The sequence below is a fragment of the Carcharodon carcharias genome, chromosome 4 (genome assembly GCF_017639515.1).
Source record: "Carcharodon carcharias isolate sCarCar2 chromosome 4, sCarCar2.pri, whole genome shotgun sequence".
Classification (NCBI taxonomy): domain Eukaryota; kingdom Metazoa; phylum Chordata; class Chondrichthyes; order Lamniformes; family Lamnidae; genus Carcharodon; species Carcharodon carcharias.
Genome location: NC_054470.1, coordinates 134,176,270 through 134,202,635, shown reverse-complemented (window position 1 = coordinate 134,202,635; position 26,366 = coordinate 134,176,270). Strand labels below are relative to the sequence as shown.

At 43.1% G+C, this 26,366-nt stretch overlaps 1 protein-coding gene across 10 annotated transcripts in view; it reads left to right on the top strand.

Moving 5' to 3' along the window:
- cast (calpastatin) overlaps positions 1–26,366 on the top strand; it is a 228,683-nt gene that overhangs the window by 31,698 nt on the left and 170,619 nt on the right. For all 10 annotated transcript variants that reach the window (XM_041185929.1, XM_041185937.1, XM_041185934.1 and 7 more), the window contains one exon: positions 1,655–1,723. In XM_041185929.1, coding sequence (XP_041041863.1) covers positions 1,655–1,723 — 69 coding nt within the window. The remainder of the gene's footprint in view (positions 1–1,654; positions 1,724–26,366) is intronic.

Here is a 26,366-nt window from a genome sequence, read left to right as displayed (position 1 = left end):
TCACATACTAAAATAATGAAGGGTTCACTACCAACATTTATGCCACACACTGCCAGGCAATGACCATCTCCAACAAAGGGAACTAACCACCTCCCCTTGACTTTCAACTGCATTACCATCATTGGATCCCCCATTGTCAACATCCTGGAAAGTTGGGGGGGTGGTTGTGGTGAGTGGGTGCTGTTGGGTGGGGCTACTTGACCAGAACCTGAGCTGGTCCAGCCATGTCAATACTGTAGCTACAAGGGCTGGCCTGAGGCTGAAATTCTATGGTAAGTAACTCACTTCCTGACTCCCCTAAGCCTGTCCACCATCTACAAGGCACAAGTCAGGAGTGTGATGGAATACTCTCCACTTGCCTGGATGAGTTGCAGCCCTCACAACACTCAAGAAGCTGGACACCATACAAGACAAAGCAGCTCGCTTGATCGACACCCATTTACCACCTTAAACGTTCACTCCTTCAATCGCTGATGCACAGTGGCAGCAGTGTGAACCATCTACAAGATATACTGCAGCAATTCACCAAGGCTCCTTCGACAGCATCTTCCAAACCCACCTAGAAGAACAAAGGCTGCAGATGCATGGGAACACCACCACCTGCAAGTTTCCCTCCAGCCCTCACGCCATCCTGACTTGGAACTGTTCCTTCATGGTTGCTGGATCATAGGCCTGAACCTCCTGGTCGATGTGTGGGGGTTGGGGTAGACACATAAAATGATGCACGGTGACGTCGGGCATGCGTCATTCTGATCTTCAGTTCAGCGGGTGCACACTGTAGTCGGCTGTGCGCCCACTAAACTGTCAAAGGCCTATTATGGCCATTAATAATCTAATTAAGCTGGTTCTCTGGGCTGCCTGTCCAACCTTAAGGTTGGCGGGCAGGCGAAAAGCCCAGGCAGCCTTCGATTTATCATGAAACCTCATCCATGGGTGGGATGAGGTTTCATGAAGGCTTTCTAAATTGAATAAAAATTTTTTATTAAAATTCATTGACATGCCCTAGCTCATGTGACATTGTCACATGAGGACGTGTCAGGATAATTTTTTTTTCTTTATTTCAGTTCAGAATAATCAAGCCTCAGGGAGATATCTGCACTCTTTTGTGTGCATGTGTGTGAAAGAGTGCAGGCCCCGACTCTCCCTCCTCCCCCTGCCTGCACAGGGAGCACTCAGCGCATCCAGGTGCATGTCATGCTGGGCAGGCCTTAAGTGGCCTACTCACGTAAAATGGCGATGCACAGCCAATTGCGGGTGGCAATCAGCTGCGCCCTTGTCCGCGCCCGCTCCTGCTCAGCACCCACGACGGGGAGAAAATTCTCTCCATAACCTTGGATATCCCCAACAACACAGGGTGTATCTACACCACGTGGGCTGCAGCAGCTCAAGAAGTTGACTCATCGACACCTTCTCAAGGGGCAACTAGGGATGGGCAGTAACTGCTGACCTAGCCAGCAGTGCTTACACCCCATGAATGAATGAATAAATGAAAATACTCTGCAGCTAACTTGCGTTGCTTTTTATATTTTATGTACCTTGCATTTCTAAATATATATTCAGTTGTAAGTAAAATGTTTCTCGTGGACATGAATTAATCTACCTGGAAATGGTTTAAATAACTAAACTTCCATTTTGTTTGTATTTTCTTAAACAGGGAGGAAAGAAGTCTGATTCGGCTAAATCATCAAAGCAAGGAGCTAGCATGAGTGCTCAAGCATCAGAGGTACAAAAAGTAATAAACTTGTTGAATTTACAGCAAAGCAATAGGAGGTGAAGGCAGAAATTTTGGGCAGGATTTTTGCCGATCAGGTGTGACATTGGCCGGCATGCACGGGCGGCTGGCAGGACTTGCTTCTCAAATTTACAGGCAACAGCCAATTAAGTGGCAGCCTCCTGGAATGCCTGTTCAGGATGATGGCCCAATCACTGGGCTGCAGCTCAGGAGGCTCAGCAGTACCATCAGAAGCACCGAGGCCAGCTGAAGACTTGCTGAACTCAGCACAGAGGCAGGGAAAAATATTTTTTAAAAAATCGAATGGCCCATTGCTGGAGGGCGAACGAGCCCAGGGAAATTCATGGGGCTGTGGAGGGGGCTGCCTTCCCTGTCCATGGCCGCCTCTTTGATTTACAAACAAAAATCCCCCATCCCTGACCTAGCTGGTGGGCCTTCCCATGCAACGGGGGATGGGGGGGTGCGGGGTCCATCAGCAAAATGACGACAGCCTTGTAATATGGCCCCTAATAGGGCCTTTTACATATTTGCTGCTGCTCTTTTACCTGCCATCAGTAAAACTCCCCGATGGTGGCTGATGTGCCAAGGCTCCCCATGATTTTACTAGTCCCCCCCCACCTTCCTCCTGCCTCATTCGGGCCAGTAAAATTCTCCTCTTTAATTCCAGCAGCACTGGGAGGCTTGTGCTGCCTGTAAGCCAACAGTGGACAATTGGCTGAAATGAATTATGAATTCAGCACAATTGTGTGATTTCAAAATTTTGGCTCTATGTCAGGAAACATTTACCAACCAAGTTAGCAAAGTTTGGAAGTCTACTTACTGAAAAGACTTGGCATCCTTTAGTCATGGTGCTGGTTTATTTTAGCATCCATGGTTGTCAGCCTTTTTGTAATTGATAGCTGGGATGGTGTGAATGCACTTGTACATGTTATTTTACATTTCAGGTATATTTTATAAGATGTATGTATCCATTCTAGCTACTTTAAAGTTGTGAACAAAAAAGTTGGACTTCCCTGACTAGTTCTTGGGGAAAAGTAGCTGGATGTTCTTTGTAGCAGTAAATATTGTGCTGTTATAAAACTGAAGCTCCCAATAAGGATATATCTAAGTGTGATACATAATATATGTAAAGGAGATTTCTGCCTCAAATAGCTGCTTTCTCAGAGGAAGTTGAACCATTGACTGTTTTTGAGTGCACCACTCAAAACCCAGGTAATAGGTCTTAAGTTATGTAACCGGGGTTGGGCGGGGTGAGGTGGGGTTTTGTCAACAGTGTGCCGTTCCCAGCACCACATTTGCTCTCTTGCTTTTTCCTGTTTCCCATGTGGCTACAAATAAAATTGGAAGTGCTGGCGATGTACACGGGAGACATGTGCAATCACGCGGTGGAGATGCTTTCCAGTTGTGAAACCTGCTGTCAGCTGATAATGCAGCAGGTACTACTTCCTCCTTTTCTCTTCCCATGCTGAGTGCTGCATGAGGCAGACAAAGCATATGCTTATGTGTGTTTTCATAGCTAGCCTGTTGCCAGAGGCTGTAGCTTGAAGGGCACTATTCTGCATCAAGCAAGGCTGATCAGGAGCCTCTCCCACTCTAACCACCTGCCATAGGTGTAGTGGAATGATTTACGGGTTGATAATCAACCTATTTGGCCATGTTATGAATGCACCTTCCATGGCCATCAAATCCTCAAGTGCGACTTGAACACACAGCTTCTGGCCCAGAGGTAAGCTGCTACCCATGCAGCAAGTACAGACGGGCTGTAAAAGAGCCTCCTTGTCAAACAGGGGAGGCTCTGCATCATGGCCACAACTTTCCTGCCAACTCCATAGCCATTAACATAAGATTTGAGAGCGCATAAGTGGCACAGGTGTTTTTCAAAATTGAATTACATGTGTAAATATTTCACATTACATTGATTTCACTTTATTCATGTGTACATCCCACTGCCAGGATTTTCTGGTGCCACCAAAAGCCAATGGACTTTTGACTGGCTCTCCAAGTTTTCTGTTCGTGCCTGTGACAAGTCCCGCTGTTGGGGGCGGGACCTAGAAATACCAGCCATTATTTGTTGAGACCAGCTTAGTCAGAGAGCTAAATCAACTGGCATGTCTCATGGTTAGCACAGATTGGATGGTTACAAGGGAGTTGGGGACACTTCCTTTTATTGTGGAAGAAATAAGGTGGTGTTTTTGCGTTTACTCTTTATTGAATATTCATGTCAGTATCCAGTATTGTACTCGCCACTCTGTGGGACGTGGCTGTAACTTGCAGGCTCAGCTGGCCTTCCATTCTATGCATTGTAAAGGACTTTGTTTGGGATCACTCTCAGTGGGGGTGATTGAAATGTTGCCTGAAATGAGCCCTGCAAGGACTCTGCTAAGTGGCACTCTGAGATGGACACACATTTGGACTGCACTGACACATGCCCTTTAGACCTCTCCTTTTCTTAATTTAACTGACTGACTGTTCCCACCACACCCAGGATGCCACTTCACCCCTTCATGCCCTCAAACTCCCCCTCTGTCATTCCCTGGATCCCTCTTCCATGCATCCCCCTATGCCCCTGAACCCATTTCATACATACCTGCCCTTTCTGGCTCCAAGCTTTCATGCAAGCTGCTCCCCTGTGCTGTAGAGTTGAACAAGGAAAACCGCTGACCTTACACACAACTGCACAAAGGTGATTGGTACACACCACATTTAAACAAACGTGAACTGGGTGCCACGATATCCTCGTGCACTGCTGCCTTTGTCTTGAAGGTAGGATGTAATTTTTAAAAAAAGTTTTACACTAACGAGTATTCATTGCATGCAAATATATTACAACTATGAACCTACCACAGGGTGACATCAGGCTTGAAATGCTGTGGATTTTATATCTGCATCTCAACCCGTCATTGGAAAATCTAAATTTCGCATCCTGCCTAACTAAGTCATCCTGCATGCCACGTTTCCCACTCTTGCGGGCTCCATAAAAATCCCCCTCCCCCTTGAGTTACGCTGGAGCACACCCAGTTCTTTCATGTGTATTACAGTCACTCATAAGGATATCACACGCTTCATCCATCCCATTCAGTTTGTAATAGCTGTTCTAAACAATTTATATGTATAAGCAGTTTGCAGAAGCGTGAAAACAAACAAATACAACTTGAGCACATCTAGGCTGACGTTTAAATGTGCTAACAAGCAGATAGAAAAGATCCCATGGCAGAATTCAAAAACGAACAAGAAAGTTATCCCGTTTCCTGGTCAGTATTTAGCCCTCAACCAACATTACTAAAACAGACTATCCTGCCATTTACCTCGTTGTTTGTGGGATCTTGCGGTGTGGAAAATTGCTGCCACGTTTCCCGACATACACAACAGTAACTACACTTCACTAAGTGCTTTATTGGCTGCAAAGTGCTTCAGGATATGTGAAACTCATGGAAGACACTTTTATAGATGTAAGTTTCCTTTCTTTGCCTGTATAGTATTAACAAATCTACAAACCATTGATAAGTGCTAAATCACCCTTTTTCAAGCTACAGACTTTCTTTAGTACCAGCAAGACCCATTGTTCAACTTTACTTGAATTTTTGGAGTGGCACAGTCATTTGTATTGTGTTTTTATAATGATATAAAAGCACCAATCACTCACAAGGGTTCATATTGTGGGTTCATTTATTTAGACTAGACACATGAGAACAGCTATACAAAGGTAGAAAGCTTGAAGACATCAGCAGCAGAGCTGTGCGTGTGTGCTCTGCTCACAAGCCAAAGTGAAACTGAGACTGGATCACATGACACACTTCCCTTCTAGTGATGACATGCGGTTATCCCTTAAAGATATTTTACAACAACTTGCATTAACAAATTCTTATTGGTTGCTTTGACAGGTGAATGAATTTGTAAGGTGTGTTTTCACAGGTAGAAGGCCCAAATGAGTATAGTTCCACATGCCAGGACTTGGGGGAAGTAAACAGCAAGCAAATAATGGACTTAAACATTTTTTTTTCCTTTTAATGTAAAAACAGTTCTACAAAAAAAAATCAGTAAGCAATGGAATTCAAGTTGGTGTTACACCAGAATAAGTAAAGCATTCCTTCAGAAAATTTCATGGGAAGCTAATGAGAATGCCCGTTGTCAGGAAGCCAAAAAACACAAATTGTGAACCAGTTTTGCGACTATCATATAAAATACACAGTCATTATAAACACATAATCTGATTTGAATGTAATTTAAAATGAGTCATTTGGTAGTTGTGATTCAAACAAAGGAAAGCATTGCATATCTGGCCAGCTTTGTATGTGACTCTCCACCTGGAATTAATGGGTGAAACATTTTGAACTGGGGAGTACAAAGTTGGAAAAGGCTGGGCACAATCTCCCTCTTAGCAACTTTGATTTTAAGAAAGCAACTGAAATCCATCTTGGATCTGGATTATTGGAACTTTTGAAAGATGCAGGCAAAGCCCAACAGAACAATAACCTTCTGTTTTCTGGTACAGTATCTTAATTCCACTTAACATTTCCATTCAATGTTATAGCCTGAGGGGGGAAAAAGGAAATTCTCAAATACTTATAGAATGTTTTCTGGAAATACCTATTAAAACTAACCTGATACCCAATTGTTATAGTACATTAATATTCTGTGAATATTTCAGGTACCCACAACTTACATTTATATAGTGCCTATTTAATGCAGGCAAACATCTTAAGATGAAGCATAATCAGGCAAAAATTGATACTAAGTCAAAGAAGTTGGTATTGAGAGTGGTATCTAAAAGCTTTGTCAAAAAGATAGATTTTAATGATATAACGAAATACCCCAAGATGCTTCATGGGAGCATTATAAAACAAAATATGACTCGAGCCACCCAAAGAGATATTAAGTCAGATGACTAAAAGCTTGTCAAAGAGATGGGTTTAAGGGTGCCTTAAAGGAGGAAAGCAAGTTAGGGAGGCAGAGAGATGTAGGGAGGGAATTCCAAAGTTTAGGGCCTAGCCAACTGAAAGCACAACCATCAACAGTCGAGCGATTAAAATCAGGAATGCTCGAGAGGCCAGAATCAAGATGAGAGCAGACACCTCACAATGGCAAACGCAAGGCCACAGCAGAGGGCTTCTAGTGAGCAAGCCAGTCTGGAGGGTAGGCCAGAGGGACAGGCCGGGCCAGAGGGTAAGGCGGGGTGCCAGTGTGCCCCTCGATTTTTGGATGACTGCCTTGCTGCCCTCCTCGAGCATGGCAGGAGGTGCTGGTCCCCCAGGACGGGAGGAGGAGGCCTGGGAGGAGGTGGTGAGCTCCTGTGACGTGGTGCGGCGCACTTGGATCCAGTGTCGCAAGGGTTTCAATGACTTGTTGCCCTCTGGCAGGGTGAGTACCATATTGGCATTGGGCATTTAACCCACCAGCTAGGCTCCCCCCCCCTGCCCCCACCCCCCCAAATTCCAAGTGTAGTGACTGCATTGATTGCCAGGTATTTATGCCCAGCAGTGAGGTCAGCATTGTTCTCCCAACAGCTATCACAGTGCTGAATGCTAAATGATTTAACTTTGCCAAATGGCTTGACCATTGATTATGGGAGGATGAGTGCATAATGATCTAAGGGACAGGGATGCACTTTATCATTGTCGTTGTCTCCACGCTAAGTGATCCATTGCCCTTATTCTTCCTTTCAGCATCATCGGAGCAGGGCCTGGAGGAGGAGCAGCAGAGGCCAGCTCTCATACCTGAGGGGCCTGAAGTCTCACCAGCGTCACTATTTCTGCGAGGCAGGCACTTGTGCAGATACTAGCACCTCGGTGGGAATTTGAACAATAGCTAGTGTCCCGGGGCATATTGATGAGGGCACTTCACACTCGCTGGAGGAGCTGGCAGAGACAGAGAGTGCCCATGGCGCCAGCAGTCGGAGGACTGCAGGGAATCGGGCACATGCTCAGTTGGTGCCTGATGATGTGCCTCTGGAGTTGTCCGCAATGCAGGAAATGCAGCCGGGTGTGCGGGAGCATCTGGGGGAGATACATGAGGCTGTGATTGGCTTGGTCTCCGTGGTAGAGGAGTCTATGTGGACACTCGCCAAAGCAATGAGCCACATGTCCGAGCGCCATGCGTCCTCCCTGGAGAGAGTGGCGACTGTTGTGGAGAGCCTCCTCCAGGAGACCCATTAGGGCTTCCTGGGGATGCGCTCGGACCAGCAAGCCCTCACTTCGGCATTGACCTCAGATGGTCAGTGCCAGTGTGGGAGATGGTCTGTGCATCACGTTTCCCAGCTCAGTGCCTATCCATCCATGGTGAGCAGGGAGGTCCGAAGCAACCTCACATCAGCTCAGCAGCTGCCTGTCGTCTCGGTGGGCACCTCTCAGGGCGCTCCGGATGAGGACGGCAGCTGCTCTGCCCCTCTCCCAGTGACCATTGCATTCGGTCAGGCTACGATGACTGGGGAGATGTCAACTGTAGAACTGGCAGATCCCTCCCAGGCGAGGCCAGCACAGGCTCCACGGGCCAGAGGACGACCGCCAAGGTCATCGAGGCCAACAGGACAGCAGAGTCAGCACGCTGTCTCAGATGCCATTCCGAGCGATGGGGCAACACCAAGACGTAGCACCAGGAAACGACAGCATAAGGCACCTTGGCACAACATGGGTTTTTCACTGGTGGCTTTTTGTTGGCCTGCAATGAGGCCCTTATGATTTTATTTGATTTGTAATGTTTGTTTTTTTTTGTAATAAGCTGCTTTGTTTCACACATTAAATTCAGATATGTCACCATGGCTGAGGGTGCCTCTTTTCTTTATATGGTTTCCAAAACTGTAATGAGTGCTTTTTTGGATATTCAGCTTTATTAACAAGACCCTTAGTAACTGTTGCTAACCTGGCAGATTTTGCACGTAGGTGCCGAGTGTCGAGCCTACAGCCCAGGATGTCCTGGAGGTCCATTTGTGGTGTTCTAGCTGAAGGTTCGTTGGATTAAAGCCTCCCGGTGTCCCTGCCTCCCTGGAGTATGCCCAGGTCAGTGTCTACCCCCTCAGCATTTCCTTGTGCATGCTCATCCTCGGACTCACTGCTGGACCCATCATTTGCAGCCGCAGCCACTGTGTCGACGTCTTCATCAAACACTGCATCCCCCCATTCCAGCGCAAGTTTGTGGAGAGCGTAGCAGGCAACCACCATCAGTGAGACACGGTCTGGGGGGTACTGGAATGCGCCCCCTGAGCGGCCCAGGCATTGGAAGTGCATCTTGAGAAGACCGATGGCTCTCTCCACAACAGCCCTTGTGGAGGTGTGGCTCCTATTGTAGCGCTGCTCAGCTTCTGTTCTTGGGTGGCGGCGAGGTGTCATGAGCCACCTTCTGATGGGATAGCCCTTGTCACCCAGCAGCCATCCATCCAGCCAGGCCGGAGTACTGAAGAGCCTCGGCACCTGGGAGTGTCTGAGGATGTAGATGTTGGGGGAGCTGCCTGGGTACCTTGCACAGACTTGTAGAATCAGCATCCTGTGATCACACACTATCTGCACGTTCATGGAGTGGAAGCCCCTCCTGTTGACTAAGGCACCGGGCTCACCTGCTGGCACCTTGATGGCCACATGTGTGCAGCCTATAGCACCCTGGAAGCGGGGGAAGCCAGCAATTCCCGCGAAGCCACTGGCTCACTGTGTCTGGCTTGCCTGGTCCCAATGGTAGTGGATTTAAACAGAGCATCTGTGACCTGCTTGACACAAGTGTGCACAGCTGATTGGGAGACACTGCAAAGATCACCCACTGAGCCCTGAAAAGAGCCAGAGGCATAGAAGTTGAGGGCAGTTGTGACCTTTAGAGCCACTGGCATGGGGTGTCCACCCAAACAGTTAGGGAAGATCTCAGGCCCAATCATCTGACAGATATAGTTGACTGTCTCCCTTGAGAGACAGAGCCTCCTTCGGCACTGCACCTCAGACATACTGAAGTAGCTGCTTTGCTGCCTGTATACCCTGGCAGCAGGATAGTGGTGTCTTCTACAGCCCTTTCCGCCTTGGACTTCCTGTTGGCCCTGCAATCCTTGTATCTGCGCCTGTCCTCCCAAAGGTGGCTCCCCTGAAGGGTGAATGTGCACTCCTGGCCTCCTCCCTTTCTCCTCAGAGGAGCTGCCTCCAGTGGACAGTTCAGCTCCCATTCCCAGGCTAAGGGAAGGCTTCCTGAAAGCTGCAGGCCCAGAAAAGATTACTCACTGTAGTGTACTGACCAGGAGGTTAAGAGTCCAGAAAAAGCAGCTGGTATGTGTTCTGAAGTACTGTAGATCACACAGGCAAGTTTGTAAAATGTTCAAAAATATTACTTGACTGTGCATATTCCCAGTCCCTGCTGAGCCCTCTTATCCTGCCCGTGGTTGAGGATAATACAAATGCCTCGTACCCGTCTACCTGTTGTGTCCGTGTGCCAACCCGAAGATTGCACGAGCGCCGAAAAATTGGGGTCGATTGAACACTTAAGGGCCTTAAGGAGCCCATTAATTAATGGCGGATGCTTGTCCGATGTCACCACGCGCGAATGTGCGGGGCCCGCCCCTGCACGACAACAGGAAAATTCTGCCCTCTCTTTCTCTCTCCACAGATGCTGTTAGACCTGCTGAGTTTTTCTAGCATTTGTTGTTTTTGTTTCAGATTTCCAGCATCCGCAGTGTTTTGCTTTTATCTTTCTGAAATTTGCTCATCCGTCGCTTGAGTGAGGAACATTTTGTACTATGTGTCCTACCACCCCCTCTCTGTGCAAAAAGGTTGGATGAGCCTGACCTAGAGGCTAGCCAGCATGATTTCTGGAGGAAAAGATCAAGCCTCACAAATCTCCTTGCTATTTTAAAGATATTACAGATAGGATAGTGATTTTTATTTGGATTTTCTGAAGGCTTTTGATAACTTTCTGGATGAAAGACTTAACTAAATTCTAAACCACAGTGCTGCAGATTTAGTATAGAATTAGATCCAAAGTTAATTTTAAAAATAGGGACGTAAATGATGTCAGAACAAGGTGTTATGACCATATGAAGAGGGGTGAAATGACTCCCCTATTCTCCCACTCCAGGCCTGACCGTAACAGGGTTTTTAGTGAATTTAGAGAGGATGCACTTTGCCAGATCTGAAAGAGTCCCACTATTTATGCTTTTAGTTTATGAAGAATTAGTCAGACAGGTTTTCTTAGGTTAAACAAAGAACATAATAAGTTTATTGAAACTACTTCCTGAACTTAAAAAAAAACAAGGTAAATCGCAACTTCTATTCATACGCCACAAACATTCGGCTGGGCCCATACACACACCAGCACAGGTTACAGAGTAAGCTGATAGGTTTTCTTTTTACAGTTCATGAAAAAGTAAAACAAAAGAATATACAGTTAGCTGTTCCTTGGCTGGTCTCGATGCAGTTATTACATGTTGTAGCCGTTCTGTTCAGTTGTCTTCCTGAATGTGGTTGTAAAGAGCAGATTTCACGTTTTATTCCCAAAAGACCTCGGTTTGCAATAGATTTCTCATCTCAGGATGGTTACTTTATGAATCCGGGCACAATACTCCCAAGGGGGAGAGAGAGAGAGAGGACACACTATCAGCAGTCTGTTTCAGTGCAGCATTGTCTTTTGATCTCTCTCTGTGCTCAGTAAGCAGTCCCTTTAAAGTATTCATCTGGCTGTATACTCCAGAGAAATTCTATTAGTCCATGTCTGCTGCAGTTATTGTTTCAGAATAGGTCTTATGTCTTGTTTAAGAAACATTTGTAAAGTCTCAGGATAGTGTAAAGCCAACAGTCGATGGAGTCTTTCATGTTCCACAGGAGGTTGAGTGTCTTGTTCTTCATCCCACTTGGTGAATTGTGTATTGTAGCAGTCTGGGCCATTCCCATTGTCTTTAGAAGGTTCCTGTGTTTTTTTTTTAAATCTAGCCAGAAAAAAAGAAATAAGAAATGTTATCCTTTTTTAAAAAAAAACATATCCCCATATGAAGAGAAGTGGAATCCCATGGAGGGTATATCTTGGAGAAAGAACAATTGCCTGGATACTGAAACCAAAACCAAAATGATTAAATTTTTGCAGGGCATTAAAATAGGAAAAGCGTTAAAAGCATAAAATGCACTTATGGATCATTTATGCAAATAGGCTTAGATAGATGAAACTTCAGACTTCTTAATGAATCTCTTGTGATGTTGCTTACAGGTCATTGGGGTCCTCAAATATGGTTGTCCAAATGAAATTGCTGTGGTGCCTGTAATGCTGTAACAGCAAATCTACTGTTGCATTTATTATAGTGGATCTGAAGCAGTTGCTCACGATGCTAGAAGTTGATTTTTTATGTTCATTCCTCAATTTAAAAATGTTCCCAATCACGTTGATAACCAAGGAAATTCTGAGAATTATTTTCTCCCCTTGTTTGTCACGTTGAATCTTTGGTTCTGCATCGTAACACACCTTAAACATTGCCTAGAAGCCTGCCTCAAATATTCATCTCTTCCACCTTATTTGCATTCAGCAGTACAAAAACAAATCTCATCCTAAACTGTATGATTAGCTCACAGTTTTATTTGATGGCTCAAATTGCACTAAACTTTAAGGGGGAGGGGGGATTTGTTTTTAAATTGTTGCATATTTCCACTGACTTTTGTAAATTTTGTGATGCTGTTACTGTTCACTCTGTAGTTGCACAATTTGATCCATTCTTCACTACAGGAGATTTCTTGTTGATATGTAAATATGCAAATATCCTGGCCCATAACTTCCAATCTCCAGAGGGTTGTACTTGGGCTGGCGAACGCTCCCCAGCCCCTGCCCAGGAGTCACCACTGAAGGACTGCACGGGAACTGCACAGGATGTTCAAACTTCCGATGGACAATTATCCTGTGCTGGGAACCATCTTGTATGCTAATTTAAATCGGAGACTTCGGAAGGTTCTGACTGCCTTGCCAGAATAGTTACCAAGGAAACATTAGAAGAATTAAAACCACTTCTAACTCCTGGGTATCTATAGTACTGACACGCCACACATACCCCCCCCCCCACCCAATCCCAGACCTTCGACTACCCTCCCGAACAGCCCCCCACCTCTGACCATCTGACAGCTAGTGCCATAAAAGGGTTCCTTTCCTCCGAATCTGCTGCACTTGACTGAAGGCCTCGGGAACCCGCTGCACTGTACTTTTCTCACCCGAGTCGAAAGGTTGGGCAAGAAAGATGCTGCTGCAATCCAGCGTAAGTAAAAGGGAGCGGAATGGCAATCCAACTGTGATTGCTCCTTAATTCTCTGAAGTTCTGGCCATTGATAAGCCACAGCTCCCGTTAAGCATCTTATAGAACTGTCCACAGCAGCTGCAGATTTCCAGTGTAAAAAATCCCCAAGCAATCTGAGTCACCAGCGGAAGGGCAAGTCCATATGGTAGAAATCTCATGCTGGTGTTGTGTAAGCTTTTGATTTAGTAATTTATTTTGTTTGTAGTTTAATTTAGCACAGTTGGCTTTTTCATTAATCTCAGGAGAATGGCACTCTGAAACAGTGTGAAGAAATTATTGCAGCATTTTTACAAGATTCAGATTGGTGGTTTCAGGCTTCTGGGTTGGAGGGAAAAAAGTTGGGTGGTTTGTGATTTTTGCTCATTGAAGCTTCTGTTGCTGAATTGAACTGGATGCTCTCTTGATGTACTCTTGAGTGGGAACAGTTTCTCATGATTTACCCTGTCCATACCCCTCAGGATCTTGAATGCCTCTATAAAATCTCCTCTCTACCTTCTTTTCTTCAAGGAAAATAGACCCAACTTCTCCAATCCATCCTCATAGCCACAATTGTTTATCCATGGAACAATTCTTGTGAATCTCCTTTGTACTGTCTCAAATGCCTTCACATCCTTCCTCAAGTATGGCACCAAGAACTGGAGCATTACTCCAGATGAAGTATAACTAGTGTTGTATATAGGTTTAACATGACCTCCTTACTCTTGTACTCAGTGCCCCTATTAATAAAACCTAGGATATTATATGCTTTATTAACTGCTCTCTCAACATGTCCTGCCACCTTCAGTAACTTTTATATGCATATACACCAAGGTCTCTTTGTTCCTACACCTCCTTTAGAATTTCTCCCTTTATTTTACAGTCTCTTCACATTCTTCCTGGCAAAATGAATCACTTCACACTTCTCTGCATTGAACTTCATCTGCCATTTACCTGCCCAGTCCACCAACATATCCATGTCCTTTTGAAGTTCAAGACTATCCTCATCACAGTTGACAATGCTTCCAATCTTTGTATCACCTGCAAGTTTTGAATTCATGCCCTGCACACCACAGTCTAGGTCATTAATATATATCAAGAAGAGCAAGGGTCCCAACACTAACCCTTGGGGAACTCCAGTACTGATTTTCTTCCAATTTGAAAAACAACTATTTATCACTACTCTGTTTCCTGTCACTCAGCCAATTTCTTATCCAAGTGCTTTCTTTCCTTTTTATTCCATGAGCTAGAATTTTGCCCACAAGTCTATTGTGTGGCACTGTATCAAATGCCTTTTGAAAATCCATATACACCACATCAATAGCATTGCCCTCATCGACCTTCTCTGTTACTTCCTCAAAAAAACTCCAGCAATCTAGTTAAACATGATTTTTCTTTACTGAATCCATACTGGTTTTCCTTAATTATCCCACACCTGTCTAAGTGACTATTGATTTTATCCCAAACTATAGTTTCCAAAAGTTTCTCTACCATTGAAGTCAAACTGACTGATCTGGAGTTACTGGCATTACCCTTTTTTGAATAAGGGTGTAACATTCGCAATTCTCCAGCCCTCCAGCACCACCCCTATGTCTAAGGAAGACTGGAAGATTATCACCAGTACCTCAGAAATTTCCACTCTCACCTCTCTCAGTATCCTCTGTTGCATCTCATCCAGCCCAGGTACCTTGTCTATTTTAAGTAAAGATAGCCTCTCTATCCTTCTCAGTTGTAAATTCCTCGAGTGTACCAGTTACCTCCTCTCTCACCTCGGCCTGGGTAGCATCCTTGTCCTTTGTAAAGACAGATGCAAAGTACTCATTTAATAACTCCTCTACTTCTCCTGCCTCTACATGCAAGTCTCCTCTTTTTATTCCTGATTGACCCTTCTCTTTCTTTTACCACATTTTTATTTACATGCTTATAGAAAACCTTGGGATTCCCTTTTATGTTAGCTGCTTGGCTCTTTTCATGCTCCCTCTTTGTTTTTCTGATTAGTTTTTTCACTTCCCCTCTGGTCCTTATGTATTCAGCCTGATTTTCCATTGCATTTTTACCTGACATCTGTCATGTGCATACTTATTCCTTTTCATTTTCACCTTTTTCTCTCATCACCCAGGGTATTCTGGATTTTTTTTCCTACCTTTCCCCTTCAAGGGAATGAACCTTGACATTGCTTGCGATACTATCTCTTTGAAGGTAGCCCATTGTTCAGCCACTGTCTTTTCTGTCAACATTTGATTCCAATTCACTTGACTCAGATGCATTCTCATCCCATCAAAGTTGGCTTTCCCTCAGTTATTATCCCCACCCAGGATTGCCCCTTGTCCTTCTCCCTAGCCAACCTAAACCTTATGATACAATGGTCACTGTCCCCTAAATGCTCTCCCAATAATATTTGATCCACTTGGGCCAACTCATTCCACAGAACCAGGTCCAACAGTGCCTGCCCTCTCATTGGACAGGAAACATACTGCTGCAGAAAATTACCTTGAACATGCCCCAGGAATTCTCGTCCTTCTTGTCCCTTTGCACTATTCCTAACCCAGTCTATATTTGGATAATTGAAGTCCCCCATTATATTTGTCCTATAATAGTTGCACCTCTCTGTAACTCCTTTGCAAATTTGTTTCTCTACATTTCTTCTGCTAGTTGGTAGTCTATATACTACACTGTTATTGCACCATTTCCATTCCTTACGTCAAGCCAGAGAGATTTCGTCCTTGACCCCTCTGGAACATCCTCCCTCCCCAGGTCTGTTGTAGCATCCTTCAATACTGCTTCTTTTCTTCCTTTCCTATCCTAAATACCTTGTACCCAGGAATATTTAACACCCAGTCTTGCCCTTCTTTGAGCCAGGTCTCTGTTATAGCAATAATATCATAGTTCCATTTGTCAATCTGTGCCTGTAGTTAACCAACCTTATTAACCACACCCTGTACATTCGCATACATGCACATTAATCCTGATTTAGGCTTTTTAATTTTCTATCTTGCTCTGACCCCATCTAATGACTTACTATAGCTTACTTTAGCTCTATCAAACTCTCCAAGTATTCTTTTTTTTTCTTGATACTGTTCTCTGATATATCCTCCTTATCAGCTAATACTTCTCTACTTCCCACTGCCAGTTTTTCTCCTCTCGAGTTTCCCCTCAGGTTCTCTTCCCCTTGCCAATCTAGTTTAAACCTTCCCCAACAGCACTAGCAAACCTCCCCATGAGAACCAGTCCCAATCCTGTTAAGGTGTAACCCGTCCTCCTTGTACAGGTCCCACCTGCCCGAGAACCGGCCCAATGCCTCAGAAGTCTAAAGCCCTCCCTCTTACTCCATTTCTCCTATTGCACATATTGAACTGCTCAATCTTCCTATTCTTATGTTGACCAGCACATGGCACTGGGAGTAATCCTGAAATTACTGCTCTTTAGGTCCTGCTTTTCAATTTCCTTCCTAACTCCCTAAAATATGCTTTCAGGACCTCATCCCTTTTCATGCCTATGTTAATGGTCCCAATGTGGACCACAGCCTCTGGCTGCTCACCCTCCCCCAGAAGACTGTCATCCAGCTGCTCTGACATCCTTGAACTTGGCACCAGAGAGGCAACATACTATCCTGAAGTCATGTCTATGGCCACACGCTTGTCTGCTCCTCTAACTCTGGAATCCACTACCACTTTAGCAATCCCACTCTTCCCCCTCCCCTCCTGTGCAGCTGAGCCACCCTTGGTGCCACAAACTTGGCTCTTGTGACAGTTCTCTGAGGAACCATCTCGCTCACCAGCATCCAAAATGGAAAGGCAGATAGAAAGCACGATAGCCTCAGGGGATTCCTGCACTGCCTGCCGGTTTCTCTTAGATACTCTGGCAGTCACCCATTCCCTCTTTGCCTATGTACCTCTTAGCCGCAATGTGACAATCTCTCTAAATGTGCTAACCACTTAATCCTGAGCCTTGCGGATGCAGCAGAGTGACTCTAGCTGCCGCTGAGGCTCTGCAACTTGGAGTCAAGTTTTTGCAGGTGGTGATACTTTCTGAAGATATAGTCGCTGTGCCTGCATGACTTCCTACACCCCGCAGGATGCACATCCCACATGGTCGAGCTGCCTTACCTTAAACTTATATAAAGTGTTTACTCACCTGTCACTCACCAATTGTTGTCTCCTCTCCCTCTCGTGCTTTTTATGAAGTCTCATTGCTTTCTCTCTCTTGCGTTCTTTACCAAGTCTTGCTCTTCTTTAAAATGAAGTCTTCTCACTCTCCTTGCTCTTGTTAAAATGAAATCTCCCGCTCTCCGCGCTCTTTATTAAAATGAAGTCTCCGCGCTCTTTATTAAAATGAAGTCTCCGCGCTCTTTATTAAAATGAAGTCTCCGCGCTCTTTATTAAAATGAAGTCTCCGCGCTCTTTATTAAAATGAAGTCTCCGCGCTCTTTATTAAAATGAAGTCTCCGCGCTCTTTATTAAAATGAAGTCTCCGCGCTCTTTATTAAAATGAAGTCTCCGCGCTCTTTATTAAAATGAAGTCTCCGCGCTCTTTATTAAAATGAAGTCTCCGCGCTCTTTATTAAAATGAAGTCTCCGCGCTCTTTATTAAAATGAAGTCTCCTCCGCGCTCTTTATTAAAATGAAGTCTCCGCGCTCTTTATTAAAATGAAGTCTCCTCCCACTCTCCGCGCTCTTTTTAAAATGAAGTCTCCTCACACTTTTAAAATCAAGTGGATGATTAATTTAATCAAATTAATATTAAATACAATTGGATGATTTAGCCTTACAGATAAGTCTACTTGAGTGAGCTATAAATTTATTTTTATGTTGCACTGAAATGTGAACCTTTTGAGAGCACCCTTTCAGATGTAACTCCTTTTGAGATGTGAGGTGTGATAATTTACAGGAGTTATTGCAGACTAGAAAAATGTCATGAGTATAAATTGAATAGTAAAGAATTAGCACAGGAGCTTTGGAAGGTGCCTAGAAATAGTGGTCTTATCAAAATCAATACCTAGACAATCTGGTAAAGTATTTAAAAATAATAAAATACTGCAACATCATAGAATCATAGAAACTTGCAGCACAGCAGGAGGCCATTTGAAAAAGCAGTAATGGTTAGTCCCATATCCACTACTTTTTTGCCCATTACTCTTTAAGGTTCTCATCCTCAGGTGCCTGTCCAACTCCCTTTTAAAGTTATTTATGGAATTGCTTCTAATACTTTTCAGGTAGAGTGTCCTAGGTTCTGACAACTAAGGAGAAATATTTCTCTTCATCTTCCCTCTAAATCTTTTGCCAATGAGTTTAAATGAATGACCTCTGAATATCAACCAATTTGCCTTCCACTCTATCAAAATCTCTCATCACCTTGAAAGCCTTCATTATAGGTCACCACTTAACTTTTGTTCCAAGAGGAACAGTTTTTACTTTTCCAACTTTTCCTCATACCTGACATCCCTCATTCCTGGGAAACTTCCTTTGTTCCCTTACTAAGGCTCTTTACATATTTTCCAAAGGGTAGTGCCCAGAATTGTCCACAGTACTTCAGCTGAGGCCAAATCAGTGATTTATGTGCTGTGCAAGGCAACCCGGCATATAAGATGACCCTGTTTTTCTGGCCCCCAAAGTTCAAGCTTTTGCATATATTGCTGTATAAGATGACGACCCCCCTCTCCCCCACCGCCCGCCACTTTTCAGCCACAACATGCTATACTACTTGCCTGCGTAGTCGGCCTCAATTTTTCACCCCACCAATGCATGTTTTCCTTATTGGTACCTTTATAACCGGGTACAAGGGATCAAGCAGGAAATACAAGCAGGTGTTGCAAAGATTCGTGGGAGTTTAAGACATGCCCAATCATTGTGTCAGATGACCATGACAATGAATTTGTTGGATTTTAAAATGCTTTGTTTATAGTTGAAAATATATTTGTACAATTAATTTATTCAATAAACCACGTCATGATAAATTAGTGTGAACTACCAGTGTTTTTTTTTATCTTTCAAAATGGTGACCACCCATACCCATGCCAGCAGTTCACTTTTGTACTCTGTGTATAAGTCGACCCCCACTTTTGGAGGAATTTTTCAAGGCTTCAAAGGGGGGACTTATAGTCCGACAGCTAGAGTACTTGATTGTTCAAGCTGCAAGTCTGCTGAGGATTAGTTGAGTTTTTATGCAGTACACTGGTCAGCCCACTCAGCAACGTTTCACACTTCCAAAATAATGTGAGCATTGCAGAATGGGTAGACAACTAGAATAAATCCAAGCATAGATAATGAATTGCTTCAAACTGGTGGTAAAAGCTCAAATCCTTATATTTACATGAAAAATTATTATGGGATGATTTTTTTCAAACTTTGTACAATAAATAGCTTGGATAAGAGTATTAAAATCAAGCAAATTAGTAGGATCAGTGGGCATAAATATAAAGCTGTAATATGTAAATTTTAAATCCGACATGAAAGGAAAACTTGACTCTAAGGATAAATTCTGTGATGATTTCTGGCATGGATGTAGAGACATGTGGCATTAGTGAATGTTCCAAAAAACAATTAAATGACAAGGTGGGAAATTGGTGTACTTGATGGACAAGGTATATGAATCTTGAGATGTGATTCATTTTGACAGGAAAAATTTGGAGAGACAGTATAAAATAAAGGGAGAAGCTCTAAAGGAGTTGCAGGATCAGAGCTCTTCTAGGGACCTTGGTGAATATGTACATAAATCATTGAAGATGGCAGGGCATGTTGAGAGAGCAGTTAATAAAGCATATAGTATCTTAGGCTTGATTAATAGGGGTATTGTGTACAAGAATAAGGAGGTCATGTTGAACTTGTATAAGACACTAGTTAGACCTTATCTGGAGTACTGCGTCCAGTTCTGGCTGCCAAACTTGAGGAAGGATGTGAAGGCATTGGAGAGAGTACAGCGGAGATTCACAAGATTGATTCCAGGTACAAAGAACTGTGGCTATGAAGATAGATTGGAGAGGCTGAGCCTGTTTTCTGGGAGAAAAGAAGGCTGAGAGAAGAATTGATAGAGGTATTCAAGATCCTGAAGGGAATGGACTGGGCAAATAGTGAGAAAATGTTCCCACTCAAGAGTACATCAAGAACTGGAGGGCACAGATTCAAAATACTTGGCAAAAGGAGTAAAGGTGATATGAAGAAAATGTTTTCACCCAGAGGGTGGTGGTGGTCTGGAACAAACTTCCTGAGTGCATGGCAGAAGCAGGTTTGATTGAGGTATTCAAAAAAGGGAGTGGTCTGCTGTCTGAAAAGAGAGAATGTGCACGGTTATGGGGATAAGGCAGGGGAGTGGAGCTAGGCAGAATGCACTTTCAGAGCCAGTACAAACTTGATGGGTCGAATGGCCTCCTGCACTGTGAAGATTCTGTGAATCAAATGGTCTTCTCTTTACCTTTCTTATTTTGAAAAAACTTTCTTGACTTCAGTCAGGCAGCAAATAATGGGCAATGGTGTTGAGTTTACAATGTCTAACTGAAAGTACTTGTCAAATAACCATTTAAATGCTAATGTGTATGTTTGGCACAAAATCAGAACCTTTGATAGTTACAGTCCCTTGAAACACTTGGCGAACTGTTGTAAATAAATTTAAAGTATGTACAATTGGTGCATGAGTGAATGAAATGTGATGACCTACAATTTAATAACAAAAGCTCACTCTTCGGAAACCCAAATATGGCCCAAGAGGGGAAAAAATATCTGAAAGAATAGACGGTGACCAAACTATCCTGCCTTTTTGGATCAAGGTCCTATTGTCTTATTCCAGTGATTCTGGCATTTTTCTTTTATTCCATTTCTACTAAATACCTCTAACTCTTTGTTACAGACTTGACGATTGTATGCATTAACGTGCATATAAGTCAAAGCGCAAATAATAATTGTTCCTTCACGCTTGCTTTTTAATAAGTTCACACAGCACAGTCCATCTTGAATTTTAAAAATATGAGTCTTAAACATCCATAAAATCAAAGTGTCCTCATTTTGATTGGAGCAGCATAAAGCATATGATCTATGGGACGAGGAGAAGATAGTTGTTTTGCTGAATGCTGGTGTGGCTGGAGAACACTTGGAATCAGAAGATATGCATCAAAATCATTGTGGGCAGTAAGCACTTGAGCATTTAATTAAAGGGCAATTTCTTGTATACCGATATCCTGAGCAGACAGTTGTGGATAAAGACTTATTTATCAGCCTCTAGCTTTGCCCAAAAGTCCAAATTGTAGGAGGGAGAATATTTCCCGACTTGAAAATGTATAGATGTTTGTGATTATTTTGCAATATGATGGCTTCTGAATGTAGGGGGAAGATGCAAAAAGGTTTTCCCATACCATAGTGTCAGATAATCATGCCTTTCATCAATATGATGAATATACTGGTGACGCTTCACAATCCTCTGTACCCTGCTGGGATGATTTTATTTAGGTCTACTTAAAATCAGCTGAGAAGCTTTTCAGGAGTGCCCTGAGCATCATCTGCTTCTGACTTAGCAGTCAATGATGAGGGTAGTACTGGGAAGGGTATTCCCATTGAAGATTTCTCCTAAAGGAATTCAGTTAGCGACGTGTGACAGGTTAAAATTTCTGAAGGAATTCTATTTTAATGCTATCACTGAAAATTTAACTAATTTCCTAATTCTAACTTGTAGCTAATGTTTTAAAAATGGATGTAATCTGCAGTAGTGCATATTTCAATTTTATTACATTCAAAAACGCTTTTTAATAACTTTTCCATTTGTTTTCATTTAAAATTATTTATATTGTCATCTAAACTTTGTTATTTTTGAATAACCTGATTTCATATGCCGTTTTATTGAATGGCTTTATAGTTAAATTGAAAATGTAAGTTGCATCTGTTTCAGGTTTTGGAGAATGTGCTCTTGATTTTCTGCATAAAAATTTAGCATTTGAAATAAATTATACCAATTTTCTAATTTGTAAGTTGTCAACCAAATGCCTCAATTGTGTGGAAGGTGTACTTTACTAATGATGCACTTTATTGAGGGTTTTCATTTCTAAAATTGCTACAGATCATTTCTTGTGTCAAAGAAGTTCTGAAATAAATGTTAGACAATGCATTTTATTCTGAATCTTGGACTGTTCTCTGGGTGTGTATTTATTTTTTAAGTTGCAGTAGTAGTGAATAATTGATTAGATTCTAGTACTGTAGAGGAGAAATTGCCCATTGAAGCATGAGTTGGTGATATGAAGGGATAGAGATTTACACAACCTGTGAAAATGTGCAAAAATAATAACTTGAAGCTTTGGTAAAAGTTTATATTTAGTTTGAATCTCTATCTCTTAATATTAATGTATTATTATCACTGTTGTAGCTGTTTTGAATTAGTTCTCAACACCGCATCTGGGATTCTGGGATGTTCTTGGGATTTGAGCCGTTGCTATGTCCAGTACATGCATCCATTTATAATGTCACTTTAGAATGAATTGAATTAGCTGAAGCATGGCATCTGTGTTGGATTGTGTATCTCCTGAAGTCCCATCATCACAGATGGCTTCAGACAGTGGCACAAAAAAGGCTGCAGTCCCCATCCAGCATCACAGCTGTAGGAGAACTAGCTGCCCCACTGACCCTGATGTTCCAACTGCAACAGCACCAGCATCCACCCTGTAATAATGTGCAAAATTATGGATGGGCAATAAATGCTGGCATGTTCACATCCCATGACCAAATTAAAAAAAAACAGATGATCTGTTTTTTTTTAGTAATGTTGATTGAAGGATAAATATTGGCCAGTACTCCCCTGGTTTTCTTCTAATTTTTAAAATCCATATACGGGATATGCCCATCCCTAATTGCCCTTGAGAAGGTGGTGGTAAGCTGCCTTGTTGAACTGCTGGAGTCCCTGTGTTGTAGGTACACCCACAGTGCTGTTAGGAAGGGAGTTCCAGGATTTTGACTCAGTGACAGTGGAGGAACAGTGATATATTTCCAAATCAGGATGGTGAGTGGCTTGGAGGGGAACTTCCAGACGGTGGTGTTCCCATACATCTTCTGCCCTTGTCCTTCTGGTAGCAGTTGTGGGTTCAGAAGGTGCTGCCTAAGGAGCCTTAGTGAATCCCTGCAGTGCACTTTGTAGATGGTACACACTGCTGCTACTGTGCATCAGTGGGGGAGGGAGTGAATGTTTGTGGAACAGGTGCCAATCAAGCAGACTGCTTTGTCCTGGACGGTGTCAAGCTTCTTGAGTGTTGCTGAAGCTACAGTCATCCAGGCAAGTGGGAAGTATTCCATTACACCCCTGACTTGTGTCTTGAAGCTGGTTCACAGGCTTTGGAGAGTCAGGAGGTGAGTTACTTGCCACAGGATTCCTAACCTCTGCCCTTGTTCTTGTAGCCACAGTATTTATATAACTAGTCCAGTTCAGTTTCTGGTCAATGGAAACCCCCAGGATGTTGATAGTGGGGATTCAGTGATAGTAATGCAATTTAATGTCAAGGGGTGATGGTTAGATTCTCTCTTGTTGGGGATGGTCATTGCCTGGCACTTGTGTGGTGTGAATGTTACTTGTCACTTATCAGCCCAAGCCTGGATATTGTTCAGGTCTTGCTGTATTTGGACATGGACGGCTTCAGTATCTGAGGAGTCACAAATGGTGCAATCAGCAGTGAACATTCAACTTCTGAACTTATGATGGAAGGAAGGTCAGAAGTTGGAAGGTCATTGATGAAGCAGCTGAAGATGATTGGGCCTAGGACGCTACCCTGAGGAACGCCTGCAGTGACGTCCAGGAACTGAGATGATTGACCTCCAACAACCACAACAATCTTCCTTTGTGCTAGGTATGACTTTTCTTCCTGATTCCCATTAACTCCAGTTTTTCTAGGGCTCCTTGATGCTACACTTGGTCAAATGCTGTCTTGATGTCAAGGGCATTCACTCTCACCTCACCTTGGGTGTTCAGCTCTTTGGTTCACATTTGAACCAAGGTTGTAATGGGGTCAGAAGCTGAGTGGGCCTGGTGGAACACAAACTGAGCGCCAGTGAGCTGATTATTGCTAAGCAGTTGTTGCTTGAAAGCACTGTTGATGACCCCTTCCATCACTTTACTGATGATGGAGAGTAGACCGGGTAGGATTTGTCCTGCTTTTTGAGTACAGGACATATCTGGGCAACTTTCCACATTGTCAGGCAGATGTCAGTGTTGTAGCTGCACTGGAATAGCTTGGCTAGGGGCGTGGCATGTCTGGAGCAATGGGATCGTTTAATTCCACAAGAGGGGGCAAATGGGATCTTGGTTTTCTGTCTCATCTCCCTAAGGAGTGCTATATCACAGAGGAAACCAGGAAGGATACTTTACCCTGGTTGAACATTCTGTGTTTCAAATTTGTAATGGTAATGTAACACTGTATTTCTCTCTCAGCTGGTTAGAGAAAATTAATACATTAGTGTGAATTGTCTCAGTAGAATTGTGATGATTCAACTCAGCCCTTGCTAAACGCCATGAACTACTTAGTACAAATTATTGTGAATGAACTAACATTCACCTTTTATAGATTCATTTATAAGTTTAGAAAGTTATACAATATTTTACCTTAATCCGTATGAACTAGACAATTTGAGTGACGACATCTCAAGTTGGGTATGTCAATCAAAGAAAATATGGATTAATAATTAAATAAGTGCATCAAGCTGGTTCCCTTTGCAAACTGATGCAGTAAAGATTGAAATCATATCAGCACACACTGTTTATGAGGCTGACTCTTTTATAACAACAGGCTGAAAAATTCCAACCCTCTTAGAACAAAAGATAATAATGAGTTTAGTACATTTAAAAGTGGTTACTCCTTGTTACAAGGTTTCAGAATATGAATGGGTGTAGTCTGTTGGGTGGGGTGGGGAGGGATGTGGGGAAAGGGTGACATTCTGTTGTGTACGCAATTCATTTTTAGGAGCTGGTATTAATTGATGTTATTTGTGATTCTGTTGCTATGGCTTTAACCTTTGAAACTAAGGCTGTTGCTGTAAGACCTAAAGAATCCATTGAACAGAGTGGATCTTCCTGATTTGCAGGATGACTTTACATATTTTTAATTAAAAAGTAGGTAAACTCCACCTACTATAAACATTGTAGAAACTCCCAATAATTATTTGAGTTAATGCTAATAAGGATTTACACCTTTTGAACATTCAAGGAGGACAAAGCATCTCAAGAGTTTCTGGTGAGCTGTTTCATTTTAATTTAAACATTAAGCATGTGCTGATTTGAAGCAGATTTGTGTGTTTAAAACAAAATTAAATTTTATAATTGTATGGTGGAGGAAACATTTAATTATTGGACTAATTTTGAGTACTAAGTCTATGAAGAATAGGGAGTGGTTGGTTATGTACAAGGAAGTATCACGATGAAGGCCTAATATTATTTAATATTATGCATGTTGGATGGTGTTGGTTACAGAACATGTCTGTTAAAGAAGTCTTCTTAGTCTTCTGTATGTTAACAGCAAGTCTTTATTAACTGCTTGTAAGTATATGCAAATTTACAATGAAGGGTACAAGCATGGAGCTATCTCTATCTTAGTTCTTAAGAAGTCTGTGGCCAATATCATACTGACTCTAGGTGTAGGTCATGTGCCTTCTTACATCAATGTGTGGGTGGTACTGTACTCAGTCCCACATTAACCCTGTATATACCAGACCCTTCTACTACACCTCCCCCAAGTCCTTATCCCATGGAAATAGTTATATTAGTTTACTTCAAGTCTTACATTGTTTCAGTCTTATGCATTTACCTTATTGTTACAATTTTAATGCTGTTCTAACATTATTGCTATTAGAGTATTATTATTAACAATATTCTCAGTACCCCCTTCTCCCCACTTCAGGTCCTTGAAGTTAGAGGTCAGGCGATCTGGAGGCCTTATGACCCTTCCATATCTCATTTGCCGTTCTGATGGGAGAGTGGTAGGTTCTGTTGGTTCTGGTTCTTTTTGCTGGCTTGGAGGTTGGGCTGGCATTTGGGTATACTTGCATTCTTTTCTTCCATTGCCTTATGTTGAGCCATGCCTGGTTGGCTTGGCTGTTGTGTAGATGCATGGTTGCAGTTACTCTCAATTGTTGCTTGCGAGGCTGATGAAGATGGTAGTCATCTCCTTGACACTGCTTTTTTTTCATTTTCCGTTAGGCCGCTTGATGCCCTAGCCCTATGAGGCTGAGGGGGCACATTCCTTGGCAAGAAGAAGGTTGAGTGGTCACCTCTGCTCTTTGTTGCTAATGGAGATAGACTGCTACCTGGTTGCAGCATCCCATGTGGTTGTGGTATGCTGGCTGGAAGTTGCAGTGTGTGCACAGTGGTTGATGTGTCGATAGCTGTACTATCATTGTAGTTGGAGGTAGAGGCTTCTTAGACTGCTGATCATTCTCTGGTACAGCTTCCACCGGAGGTGCCATGGTAATCTTG